This window comes from Protomyctophum parallelum (assembly GCF_964188405.1).
Source record: "Protomyctophum parallelum genome assembly, chromosome: 21".
Classification (NCBI taxonomy): domain Eukaryota; kingdom Metazoa; phylum Chordata; class Actinopteri; order Myctophiformes; family Myctophidae; genus Protomyctophum; species Protomyctophum parallelum.
This window is the reverse complement of record NC_139713.1, coordinates 37,549,183-37,563,634: the sequence shown is the minus strand read 5'-3', so window position 1 is coordinate 37,563,634 and position 14,452 is coordinate 37,549,183. Positions and strand designations below refer to the sequence as shown.

The 14,452-nt window shown below is 42.7% G+C and overlaps 1 protein-coding gene across 1 annotated transcript; it reads left to right on the top strand.

Moving 5' to 3' along the window:
* Positions 1–599: 599 nt before the first annotated feature.
* On the top strand, positions 600–14,446 carry txnl1 (thioredoxin-like 1). Its single transcript, XM_083793140.1, has 8 exons — positions 600–837; positions 2,132–2,228; positions 4,264–4,437; positions 6,318–6,440; positions 7,151–7,220; positions 7,417–7,589; positions 9,932–10,036; positions 14,228–14,446. Exons 1-8 carry the CDS (start codon positions 740–742, stop codon positions 14,255–14,257), a joined length of 870 nt encoding a protein of 289 aa, XP_083649266.1. The 5' UTR covers positions 600–739; the 3' UTR covers positions 14,258–14,446.
* The last annotated feature ends 6 nt before the right edge of the window (positions 14,447–14,452 follow it).

Sequence of the window (14,452 nt, the reverse complement as noted above, 5' to 3'; positions counted from 1 at the left end):
TCGGACCCGGGTCGCCGACGCTGCGCGCAAACTGGGCAAGGTCTCCTGGAATGACCACCCAATAATGGTGTTCGCAGATTATTCCAAGGTGGTCAACGAAAAGCGCTGGAAATTCAATGTGTGTGTGTGTGTGTGTGTGTGTGTGTGTGTGTGTGTGTGTGTGCGTGCGCACGTGTGTGTGGATTCATGCTCTCATTGTTGCGGGGTGGGACACTAAACACCAAATTCTTCTCATAGTTAATATTGAAGATAGATTTGACTGTAAAATTACCATAGGAAAATGACCTGTGTGATGCCTGAATGTCCACATCAAAGGCAAAATAATTACCTTTATGCCTAACCTTGCGTCACCAGGCTTTTCGCAATATCTGGTTTCCATTCTCTCTGGAACAACTGCCATCCGGTCTAAAGGCCGCCTACTAATAAACTGTACCCGGTCAATTCCACCTGCACACACACACGCATTCATGGAAACCGATTCCGTATCCGCTGGTTATCTCTAAGGACCGGACATGCAAAACAACAAAACAACCTCAGACCACGCCCTACAGGATACGTGATTGGTCCGGCGTGGATTACGTCACTAACAGACACAAACCCGCTAGCTAGGCTGCTGCTTGCTTGCTACACACAGACAGTCAGAGAGTAGACACATACTCAAGTGAAACAGACGTTGTAATAAACAAAACGACACCCATAAACATAAACATCTCTAGTACATATAGCTGCGAAGTGGACCATGGTCGGGGTGAAGGTCATTGGGACGGACGCGGACTTCCAGCCGGAGCTGGCGGCCTCCGGCTCCAGGCTCGCCGTAGTCAAGTTCACCATGGCCGGGTAAGAAGACCCGGCCGAACCGCCACACACTCTCTCTCTGCCAGGCCCCGCCGCTAGCTTTAGCTTAGCTTAGCATAAACCCGGTTCATTGTAACCAAATCGTGAGCAGGCTAGCCGGCTGGTGACAATGTGATAATTAGCAGCTAACTGCTAGCAACAACAACAGGACGTGTAGTACATGATAACAGCGTGGCTCAGACAATGACTCTGTAGTCGCCTATGTGAGTTAGTTAACTTTGCACGTTTTGTTCTTTTCGAGTGTTTTTCTACGTGCCAAGTTTAGCACGCCAACGTTAGCCGGCGGAAGTAACCTTTGCTTGCCATGACTTAGCAATAACTTGCTCGTTTCGTTTCGTTGGCTTTTCTTTTATTTTCTGGGATCGTTTGCCAACTTGGGGAGATACATAAATGTTATGATGTTATTATCTCTACAGGAGATCAGGTTGTTTGTCCAGTGACTGTGGTGGTGTGTTACATTCAATGGACACCATCATTCGTCAGCGACTTTTGAATTTTACATCCTGAGAGATGGATCAAATTCAAATTGAACGTGACTTTATATCGGTGATGTCAGGTTATAAGTGGCTGGTGGTGGCGTAGGTAAAATTGCCAACTACAGTCAAACGTGGCGATTAGGCAAATTGCCTGGTACATAGTGAAAATATACTGTGTCTACTACTAGGTTAGCTCTGGTCCATAGCTATGGACCAGAGCTACTACTAGGTATGTTGTATGATACCAAAACAGCATGATAACAAACAAGTCCACAATTAATCACTAGACAGGGCGTCTGGAATCTGTAGGCATATACAACTTTTAATTTGTGTGTCATTGTGAGTTCCACCCATTTGTGGGTAATGAAATGCACTCAGGCTGCCTGTCACTTTAGCCTTTGTAACCTGCCATGGTATGGTACAGAGCTGGCAGAGCTGAAAATAGCCAATCTAAACTTTTAAGTATAAATCAGGGTTAAAGTGTCAAGTGTGAATGAACTGTTCTTAGATAAAATGAACAATGTCTAGTCTAGTGAGAATCAATTCTGTCTACCGTCTAGTAGTAATAAGAATGAACAGTGTATTGTGAGAATGAACTTGTTTATTGAACAAGGTGGACCCTCTTGTAAACAAGTTTAATGCTTAATTGGGTCGTCCACTCACAGTTAACAGTCTTTGTATTGAGTTTGTGCTTGAAATGTTACTGTAATTCTGCAAACTGTTAATACATATTTCAATCAATCAATGTCAAACGTGATGATCGTGATCAGGTTAATGACCGTGACACACTCTTTCCTCAGGTGTCGACCTTGTGTCAGAATAGCCCCGGCATTCAACATGTTGAGCAACAAGTATCCGCAAGTTGTTTTTCTTGAAGTAGATGTCCATGTTTGCCAGGTAAGTGTTGCTCATGATCAGAATATGAATAAATGTTGCTTCGGTTGTTGGTATTTATATAACAAATGCATTCACCCCCTATACTCCTTGTCTACCACACTGTCATAATGTAATGTGTAGTGAGTATTTAGGCATCACATAACAGACACCTCTAGTCAGGGTTGGGAAGTAACGGATTACATGTAACGCCGTTACGTAATCATCGCTCCCCCAGCAGCACCAATGGTTTCCCCCGCCGTCAGAATGTAACTCTCCACTGTCTCCAGTCCCCATATACCATATTTATATTATGTTATATTTCATAGTGTGATCTGTAGCCAGCGGACACTCCAGTGACAGCTCTGTAACCACGGGGACAGGCGGCGTGTGTGGACTGGAGCCGGGGACACGGGTGGCCATGGGTAGTGAGATTACGACAGGGAGTGGAATGATACCATAGATACTGTTCAAATGGCACACCAGTAGGCTATGCATTGCTCACTATGATGCGGACAGTCACTTAACCCATTCTGACCTGAGATCAGATTCTAAAAATGTCTTCTTCATCCTGACCGTTTTATGAATCAAGATCATTTCAAACGACATACATCCAAAGCTTAGCGTTGATTTCTAGATGCCAGCTGTGGAGCGCATTGCGAAGTCAAACTGGTTCACTCAATCGCACAACAATTGTGCTAGCAAGCTTGTGTGTGTGTGTGTGTGTGCGTGCGCGTGTGTCTGTCTGTCTGCCTGCCTGTCTGCCAGCTCTGCCTGCCTGTCTGTCTGCCAGCTGAGCTCTGCCTGCCTGCCTGCTTGCCTGCCTGTCTGTCTGTGTCTGCACTCTGTCATGGGAGAACATAGTTGTGAAAGTGCCATTTTCTTTCTTTCTTTTTTTTCTCAATAGGCCTATACCAATTTGTACAGCATGTCTTCATTTGGCTGTATACATATATTATTTGTATAGTTATTATAATGATTAGGAATTATTATTATAATGATTAGGAATTAATTTGCCTATTGTGCAAACCTGTGCCTAGCCGAATAGGACTACATTTTAACATGAATCATAATGGTGGTACTTGAGAGCCAAATATTTTCTGAGGAGGTACTTGTAAAAAGGTTGAGAACCACTGATTTAACAATATTTAAGTAACCTTCCCAACCCTGCCTTTAGTACAGTACTGCTGGTTTTCTCTTCTATAGTCCGGCAGCCAACAGGCTGGTTTAAAGTGGGAAATTTGGTATATCGTTTTTTTTATTGACCTAAAATATTGTCTATATATATATATATATATACATTCATGAATCCACTTGCTGACTGGCTGTCGGTATTGAGCATTTCTTTAATAGTGCGATATATGTGACCATACCTGCTATAGACAAATTCAGAAACGGGTCTCCTATACGTATTTCCTGTAGGCGGAGCCGACATAGCTGCGGGGTAAACCTGCACCTCTTCTACTACAGTGAACTGTAGAGTGACTGATGTTAGTCTGCCTCAAACGTTACTCTTTATACCTGCTTTTAACATTACAAAGATGCCCAGAATATCGGGATGAACCTGTGTAGTTTAACCCCCGCAGCTATGTCGGCTCCGCCTACAGGAAATACGTAAGCTGCGACCATGAGACCCGTTTCTGAATTTGTCTATATATGGCAAGATTTTCAAATTTTCATTATGCTTCATGTAGCATGTGACAACTAGGGGGTTTTCATGATTCTGAATCCATTCCAAGCATTCGTTTTGCGTTTTGGGCTAAAAACGGCCATAGTCATTTAGATGGTTTGATGTGATAACACATGTTCATGGCACTTTCTCCAACATTGCAGTTAATAAGTCACACTGAATAATGGCATCTGGCAAATGCTGCACTGCCGTTGTAATTGTGTGAGACATTGTGGTTGACAATTGGTATCTGGTATGGTGTAATAAGCGTTTGGACTTCAATGGTTCAGAGTCCGACATGAATGGGAACCACAGCTGGTGCCATGATTGGTTAGCTAGTTCTTAACGTCCTGCTTTTGAATCACAACATATCTTCTCCTCATCTCCAAGGCAACAGCAGCAGCCAACAACATCTCAGCCACGCCCACCTTCCTGTTCTTCCGGAACAGGGTCCGTGTGGATCAGTACCAGGGGGCAGATGCCGCGGGACTGGAGGAGAAGATCAAACAGCACGTGGAGAACGACCCGGGGAACAACGAGGACTCTGACATTCCAAAGGGATACGTGAGTTAACCTTTTCAAGTTTTCAGCCTGGCATCACCGACTGTTGGTCATGTTGTTTTACTTGTTCTTAGGCCAAAAAAAGTGGACACCATTTTTGAGCGGTGGCACACAGTCTCCAATGACAGGCTTTGTGAATGAATGACTGCATTTTCTATTTTCGTGTCTTGTCGTTAAGACCCATCCCTATGGGTAGGGGTGAATTTTGGAAATATCTTCAACTAAGAAGTAGTGTTGGAAGTGTGTTCAACCTTAACAGGGGTATAGAGGAACCTAATATGTTGAAAACAATTTTTGACTGGCCACCGACAATGCATAGGGCTTCAATAATTTACAAAAATATAATGGAATTACAAAGTGCAAAGACTGAAAATCTTAGATTAATATGGCAAAGGGATTTAGGATGTGAAATAAGTGAAGAGAAATGGTCAAATATCATTTCCAAAGTTGGGTGGGCCACTAGGGATATTAAAAGCAAATTTACACATTACAAAATTATACATAGATTCTACTATACCCCTGTGAAACTGTTTAGGATGGGCTTGGTGGAAGACAAACGGTGTTGGAAATGTAAAGGGGAAGATGGTACATTTTTACATGCATTTTGGGAATGTCCTGTGGTTGTGCCTTTCTGGAAAGAGGTACTGGGGAAACTTGGAGACTGGATGGGGCTAATACTACCAGAATGCCCAAGGTTATGTCTCTTGGGAGATCGCACGGTGCTGCCACAGGGGGTCACCAAGGCACAACATGCATTGGTGACTGCAGGCCTTATTACTGCAGCTAGGTTGATACTGAGAAACTGGAAGAGCTCTGCTACGCCAGAGATCACAGACTGGACCCAACTTATGACTGAAGCGGCATCCTTTGAATACTCAATTGCCAGGAGGAATAACGTCAAAGGGAAGTTCCATGAGATATGGGACTATTTTTATTTGTATATCAAAGGATTGTTGTAACATTTTGTATTTGTACATTACATATGATATAACCACGAGTGTCAACAACAGAGTGTGGAGGGGTGTTGTCCAGGGGTTTTCTTTTTTTTTACTGCTAGGTGTGTTTTGTTTGTTTGTTTTTTCTTGTCTTTTTCTTTTGTGTAAGTCATGTGGATTTTGTATGCTTTATTTAAAATCATTAAAAAACTTTGATGACAAAAAAGACCCATCCCTTACGGGATTATAAGACACCAACAACATAAACAATATCACGTTCACTTCCCACACAGACAGGCTTTGTGTGACCCCATGTATGTATGTATGTATGTATGTATGTATTTGGTTAAAATGGGTAGGGTTTAAAAAAAGGCAAAAGCATGCTCTGTTGCACTGGCCTAAAAGTGGGTCCTTAAAAACTGCTTCAACTTCTGGGATGTATGTATGTATGTGTATGTATGTATGTATTTAAGAGGGGGGCTTTTTGGTAAAATCCCCAACCCACAATACCTTCATATATTTAAAAGAATACCAAAATAGGGTTACCAGTGAAGGGCAACATGCCTATTCACTGGGGACTATGCAAGGCAGAGGCGTCCACCCCCCTGAGTCCATGTTAGACTAGAATGTATGTATGTATGTATGTAATGTATGTATGTATGTATGTGGTTAAAATGGGTAGGGTTTAAAAAAAGGCATGTATGTATGTCCCTTGAGTACGGCAATACCGCTGGGTGATCTAAAGTGTCACTGTTGCGCAGCTAGCTAGCTAACGCACGCAGGCCTGGAAGGCGGGGTCATTGCAACCCCCCAAAGCCACTGCTCACTTCACATTATGGTGTGATTTCCCCCTCCCCCCTTCCCTATTCCGATACCTGCAACTTCCATATCTATCTTCCATAAAATAGCAGAAAAACACTGAGTTTGTTTCTAATCTGTTTCTTCCAGATGGACCTGATGCCGTTTGTCAACAAAACTGGCTGTGAGTGTCTCAATGAGAGTGACGACTGTGGTTTCGATAACTGTTTAAACAAAGAATCCTCGTATCTGGAATCTGACTGCGATGAACAAGTAAGTACTACAGCTGCTAAATACCGGTAGTACTGCTGTGACTGCTACTGTGCAGGCTCAAACTCTTACTACAGTGATAATACCAGTATAATTGTATACTTTCAATACTTTGAATGTTGCTACAGTATTCACTAGTCTACACAGCAGTGGCCATGTGTAGAGGCTACAGTACAGACACTCCCATTCGTATTCTAACTTGTTTTAAAGGGCCACTTCACCACTTTTCAACCTACATTCATATAATTGGACCTCACTAATGTTCACGATTATACGCCACAATTTCTTTCTACTCGATCAGTGTCTCATGGGAGGCCTGTGGGAAGTTCAGAAACCTCTTCCACCAGTGACATCATCGATGGGGTATCCAAGCTAATAGAAACGGCAGGCTTTCTATTCCTGAAAAGTTGCAATGCGATAATGGAAGCCATCGTTCGATAATACAAATCTAAATATTGTTTTCTAAAAATCTTGTTTAAAAATATCTGATGTCGTCACTGGTGGACGGGCTTCTGAACTGCCCATATAGGCTTTCCAGGTCTTGGATAGTGCAGTAGTTGATGGAGAGAGATGGAAATGTGTGGGGGTGTTTGACCTGAGGACGTGTGTGACTCCAGAGATGGTGTCCTGACCCACTGCACTTATGCAGGGACACTGCACGTATGTTGGGACTGAACCACATGTTTAATATTGTCCCACTTTGTCTGTTCTAGTTGCTGATAACCATCGCCTTCAACCAACCTGTAAAACTCTTCTCTATGAAACTGCAATCACCAGACCTTGGTAAGTTGAATTCTGCTCCCGAGCTGCACAATTATGATCAAATGGTATAAATAAAAGAGATAAGCAAGATATCATCCAGGCATTCATCGTTGACGTTAACCAAGGTTATCATTCTTATCTGAATTGGATAGTGGATGCAATAACAAATTATTTATCTTTCCTCTGTCTCTGTCTCTCTCTCTCTCTCTGTCCCCAGCTCAGGCGCCTAAGATAGTCAAGATTTTCATCAACCTTCCTCGGTCGATGGACTTTGACGATGCTGAGCGAAGCGAGGCCACACAAGCTCTGGACCTGTCAGAGGACGACCTTAAAGACGACGGTCTCATTCCACTGCGCTACGTCAAGTTCCAGAATGTACAGAGTGTCACGGTAAGGACTGCCTTGAGCGCAGTGCTGTTTTCATTTATCGTACTGGGCATTCCCCAGTAACAAACTGTGTGAGACTGTGGTTGTCCTGGGCAGCTAACTTGTGTTTAACCCATTTTGGGGCGGGAACCCCTTTTGGTGTTAGCATTATGTTATGCTTTAGCTATTGAAAAATAGCAGACCTACAAGCTTGCTATTTTTGAAAAATCGAACGACTGACATAGAAACATAGCTTTTAACTGTCAGGATGTAGAAGACATTTTTAGAATCTGATCTCAGGTCAAAATGCGTTAAAGGACTACCACACTGACCAAGCCAAATGGTGAACTCACTCCCATACACTTCTTTCATGACTCAACACCAACAAACCGGTAAGACGCCCTGAGGGCGAGGTCGCGTGCACGCATCCGCCTGGGTGACGGCAGACGGCAGATTGCTGGGCGAGCGCCAGTATGGGGGGTCAGATCAACAGAACGGGAAGGATCAGCATATGGAATGTCAGAACAGGTCAGCTCCATATATGGAGATCTAAGGGTTAGATGAGATCAGTGTTGTGATCTTCATATATGGAGATGGCCATATATGGTGACGTGTCATGAAACGTGACCATATATGGAGGTGTGATGTCACGAAACGTGATCATATATGGAGGCGTGACCATATATGGAGGCGTGGGTGACTATGGCCTCTTTTAGACGGCGACCATCTCCAGATAAAACGTCCCATTGCGTTCTCATATTTTATTGATCCTTTACACGAGAACGCACACTTTATGAAAACGCTATAATGTCGCTAGGTGGCAGTAACGGGCTGCCAAATAGACCAGTCACCCACGTACAAGAAGAAGAACCAGGTAGCTCCACGGGTAGTTCCCCCCCCTTCGCGCAACCCTATCGGGTTGACGCTTCCAGGCTGACAGGCAGCACAGAGCATCCAGGCAGAGCACGCCACGGGTTGGTTATATATTTTATAATACATTAGGCTACATAAACGCTGCTGCGCCGCCTATCGCAAGGCATTTTATTTACATCATGGTTTTACATTCACCATTGCTGATGAGCAGCGCTTTGTGGGCGAGGAGGGAGGCTTGTTCAGGAACTCCATTATATCATATATGGCTCTGCATCAATGTAATAAACATATTATGCGCTGTTATGTGAGCCAACGTGAGCCATGATGTCATACGTTTTGCGTATTCGCTGTTTTGCCTGTTTATATGGAGACCATAGGAAACGGCGTTCTCAAAGATTTCCACTCTGGGAGGTGGTTTCACTTTGTTGCGTTTTCACCTCCTGAAAACACTGTTCTCGTCTAAAGGGACCCCAGCAAATACTTTATTTTGCAGTTTCCTATGAACACCGTTCTCGTATAAAGACCACCTAAGTCAGCAGACAGGCATCTAAACATAATGTCTTCACTCCAAATGTACTATAAAACTAATTAAAAATATATAACATATTTTTGTCATATGAAAATGGTAGGCTATTTCTAAGTGTACAAGCAATTAAAATCACTATTTACAATGTTAAAAGTTAGATTCCATTTAAACTGGATTTTGGGAGCGGCGAGCGCTGCCCGTGCTGGAATGTTTTCATGACATGGAGAGACATTGGAGACTGCTGGAGAGTGAAGCCTCCCAACTTGTGTACTGTAACCTACAGTAGGCCTATGTCTTTCTTTCTTTTCTGAATGTGCAATCTCCTCGTTTAAGGATAATTACCAGACGTGACGCTTGAATGTCAACTCTGCCGAGCCAGTGCAATTGTGGGATCGGACTTAACTTGGTAACCCAAGTTAACCAGCCCACCACACACACCAGCCTCCATTAATGTTTAGGGCTAAGCAAATAATCAGTCACTCCATAAATGTCATATAATTGACAGCCCCAGCCACTGCAGCCAGGCTAGTATCTGTCATAAACGTGACCACCCGTGACAGGACATGAGGATATGCAAGACTCCTTTATTTTGCCAGGGTTGTGCATGGCCAAACTTATTCCAATCGATGTGATTGGTGTTATTACACAACACAGGTAGACTGGAAACGGACAACACGTAGCTATTAATTCATAGTTCAGGTTTTCGTTCACTATCATATCTTTAGTTAACTATGGCAGAATATACACTCATACATTGATAAATAACACTTGACTTTGGTGGTGCCATGGTCTAACGTTGCCATCTAGTGGTAGAAAAGTACCCACTTCACATACCCACTACTAACTACACATTCCCCTGCTGGTCTGGGGTCAGTTCTGGACGTACAGAGAGATATCAATTCTCCATAAAGTCTTCACTGTAATGTAGTTTTCACCATAGCAGTACGTATATTTTTTGTCTCCTCAGATGTTTGTGAAATCCAACCAGGGTGATGAGGAGACGACAAAAATAAAGTACCTGACGTTCATAGGGACTCCTGTACAGGCCACCAATATGAACGACTTCAAACGGGTATGTGTCTTAACTTTTGTCATTCCTTTTATTGAACCCCTTGTCTTGATATTAAAGCTACAATTATTATCAGAACTTATTCGTAACGAAGAAAACTTTTTTTTTAATCAATTTGACTGGTAGAGTATGTTACAGTTTTTCACGATTGTTAACCCACGTTTTTCACAAGCTAATGGCATTCTCAAAACTGCACACACAAAACTAAAAACCTAACACACAAAATTCTAAACCCTGATTCTGACTTAAATCTTTTAACTGTTCCCAAAATGGAACTCGTGTTTTCATTTGGTACACACAGCCATATTGTCAAATGACACACACATACCATTCATTGAGTACACACAACTAAGCATTTGCTGCACAATGAAGTGCAAAATTGAAAACACAATAATAGAAATGGAACACACACGAATGACAATGACTATGGAGAATGAGCCATTTCTCCTTTTTGTAAAATTACTCAGTGTAGGCTTACTTTTTCATAGTCAAACGTAAAACGCCACACAAATATACAGCAAAGAAAAGGTGTTGCTCAAACATGCTCAAACTGCTCAAAAGGGCCCCCTTCCCAAACAATACTGTCATTTACAGTATTAGCCCATTCTGACCGGGCACCCATTTTGGTGTCAGCATCATGTTATGCTTTAGCTATTTAAAAATAGCAGATCTACAAGCTCATATCGCCCCACCGAGTGGCGCGATATGAGCTTGTAGGTCTGCTATTTTTGAAAAATCGAAGAGCGACTGACATTTTTAGAATCTGATCTCAGGTCAGAATGGGTTAGGCATCATGCCCCCGGGTTCCTGTCTGGCCAGCGGGCCTCCACATCACAGGCAATGTTCTCCCTGTCCAAGCAGCGTTGGAAGAATCGCCTTGAGTTGTGCATACTGTAAAGCCCTGACAGGTGACTCACGTCGCCACAAGCCTCCTCCATGGCCTGGAGCAATGTGACCCGGCTCTGTGGGTTCCGTTCATATACCTTCAACCTCCAAGCTGAAAAGAACTCCTCATTCCTCAATAGGATTCACGAAAGGAGAATAAGGTGGAAGGTAGGGCTGACCCAAAAAAATTGATTAATCGACGTTCAATCGATACGCACGGGAATCGATTTTTAAATTTTGAATCGAATAGTCATTTTAAAAAAAGCGTCCGCTTTTGGTCCGCGAGACGGCCCCATTTGGTCCGCGAGCCATGCTTGTGCCTCGCAGCACCTCGCAACGCCTCTTTCCCCGTGTTAACAAGGAAGGCAACTGAACAAGTGCAGCTGGCAGTCCCAGGAGCCAGGGAAAATAAATCTAAAGTGTGGTTGCATTTTAAAATACCCTATTTGAATAAAGGTTGTAGGCTACACGAGAGTGAAAATGACCGCTGGGAAAATCCCTAATTGAGAGTGTAGGCAAGCGCACCACAGCTCAGTGGACATTAAATATAGTCTACCATGTTTGATAAGTCATATAAAAACATTACTTACACCCAAATTAAATGAAAATCCCAACTTTTATCGATGAGCCATTGCGCTGAGAACCTTGTGGAGCCTGGCGGTGTACATTATACTTGTGAGGATCTGCTTGGATTCACATGGTGAGTGCGCTCAGTGCACGCACTGAAAAGATCTGCAATCTCATGCGCTGCGTTGTGCATATTGACTAGGGATGCACCGAAAGGGAAATTCTTGGCCGAAACCGAATACCAAATATAGGAAACAGTTGGCCGAAAACCGAATACCGAATATCCGAATATGATTAATATTATATATAGTTTTTCCTACCATTGCTGTCATGGCCGTACCTTAAAGCTACCTGATTTATGTCAAAATAAATGGTTATGGCAAAACTTAACTTAAATAATAATCACTATTATGGGTCCATAAAACATTTATTCAGCTCTTTTGAATGCATTAATTGCAAACACTATTCGGCGATATATTTTCTGCCTATTCGGGCCGAAACCGAATAGGCCGAAAATGCATTTTTAGCCATTTTCTGCCGAATATTTTCTGCAGCCGAATATTCGGTGCATCACTAATATTGACTGAGTATAATGGCACGAATTAAACTAGGCCTATAGATTTATTTTGGCGATGCGGAGAATTGATTTTGCCGTTGCCAGCGATATCTTTTTTTCTTTTCTTGTCTGAAGACTGACCTGTTCCATCACTGTGAACTCCCATGCAGCAGAGCAGCTCCTACAGACCCAGACAAAAACACCTTTTCTCTTTGGCATTTAATTGCACCTGATCGTATTATTGTAATTATGTAGCCTATACTATTTGCCTGTGTTTTTTCTTTTAATTATGTTTTTTTGTGTGCGCCGATGGTGATGCTCCACTTGTTTCAGCCTGTAGGCCTACAGCACTTTGGTCAGCTTTTATTGTTTTAAATGTGCTATATAAATAAAGTTTGATTTAGGCCTATATTGTAGCAGGTGCTGGCAAATAACTAATTACTGTAATGCCATGCAGTGAAGTTGCGCAAATGTCAACTCAATTAGCAAGCGGAGCTGCTCTCATGCACTCTGCACTGTCTGCAGCACAATGACTGCAGATCTCTTCTTAAAGTTTACTTTCAACCATAAACCATAATATGATTGACAAACAGCGCATGCAGCATGACTATGAGGTAATTTAACTATGTGGGATTTCTCCATCGGCATCGCATGTCGATAAATGGGATTTCACTAGTGGCATTATTCAGGCAATACTCAACAGATTGTTATAATTCCAAGTGATCTATAATCTGTGAAGTTTATATATTTTTTCCCATACGCACAGTCGCACACTCACAGTCACATTAACTTTATGATCAATCAAATCAACCGTGGTTGATTTTTATTTCTGACAAGTGTCAGGCTTGAAGAGTTCATTCATGTTACCGTTCGTTTAAAATTGACAGAGGAGTTTGGATTATATATATTTTTATTTGATGGAGAGGTGATGCCTGTTTCAGGCGCTGTTTAATTGTTAAAAGACCAATCCAATATGCGCCCCTCTCTATCTTCTATATCGCTGTTTTATTTTAAGCCTAATTCATTGTGCGTCAGTGTCACTGCTCGTCTCGCGCCCCCCCCCCACCCAGTTTATAAGATGCCCCACAACTTTTGTAAAAAGCCTTACACAACCCCCCCCCCCCCCCCCCCCCCCCCCCCGTTGGGTCTTGAAGCGTCGACGATCGAAACAAATTTATATCGAAGCGTCGATCATCAAAAACGTGATCGAAGGTCAGCCCTAGTGGAAGGTATAGAAGGGAAAAATGTGGGTGGTCCTGGAACCACTCGCGCACTTGAGATGACAATGACAATGTAGTGGATTCACTGTGGGTCATCTATGTGGTCAGGTGTTACCAACAAATTGCTCACCAGACCTGAATGTTTAGAGATTTGAATAGTTGTGTGTTGTAGGTTTGATGCTTTGAGATTTTACGTGATAAGTGTGTGCAACAACCGAACATTGTGTGTAGTGTTTGGACAACAAGGTAATGTATAATTGACATCAAGGTAATGTGTAATTGACATCAGAGTGTAGAGAAGGAAAGTCAGAGTCTAATGCAGATAAGGGAGTTTGATGTAGTGCAAATTGTGTCGAGCCATTAGGTACATGAAGTGAAGGTTGTGCAATTTGTGCCAAATGTTTGATTTTTGTGTGTTAACAATTGTGAAAATTAAAAACTGTAATACACTCAGAGGAGTGAAAGACACCTATGATGACAACAAACGACAGAAAATGCAACCCCGCTATGCATGATGGCATAGGTGTCTGTAATACTCTCTGAATGAGAGAGACTCTTTAAGAGTTTTAACTTGACTTCAGTTCTATAAGCTGTAGAACTGTATTCACTCTAATGAACCAATACATCATTATTTAGCTATGATTCCATGCTTTAATAGAAAGAAAAAAACCCCCACAATGACAGTCATTCTAATAAAAGTATAGTCACATTTTGCCTTTCGATAATTGAAAGGCAACACAACAGACTAGACTAGAGTGACATACATTAGGATATTTGCTATTGTGATATGGCATAAGTGTAAATATATAAAGATCGGATCAGGAAAGATCGGAATCGGTATGTCACAAAATAAAACGATTGGAATTGGATCGGGAGCAAAAGAACGTGATCGGGACATCCCCATCCATTACGGTTCACTGTTGCACGCCTAATTCACATCCGCACGATCTTTCTCTTCACATCTAGGTTGTCGGGAAGAAAGGAGAGAGTCACTGAGCGGAGGGAGGAGAGAGAGAGAGAGAGATGTAGAGAAGCCATGGTGGAGGTGACGGCGGACGGTGTTTCGCTGTAACATGTTCCTCCCAGGACCCCCCCCCCCCCTCTCTGCTGCCATCACTGGAACAGTGGCTCCGTAACAGACAGTGGGTTTCTCATCTCCAGCTGCTCTTCAACACAGGCTCCAAATGAATT

Coding starts and splice junctions, on each gene's coding strand:
- txnl1 (XM_083793140.1), top strand. CDS start 740: ATGGTCGGGGTGAAGGTCATTGGGACGGACGCGGACTTCCAGCCGGAG. Junction 2,229..4,263: donor TAGATGTCCATGTTTGCCAG/GTAAGTGTTGCT, acceptor CTCATCTCCAAG/GCAACAGCAGCAGCCAACAA. Junction 7,590..9,931: donor AGAATGTACAGAGTGTCACG/GTAAGGACTGCC, acceptor TTGTCTCCTCAG/ATGTTTGTGAAATCCAACCA.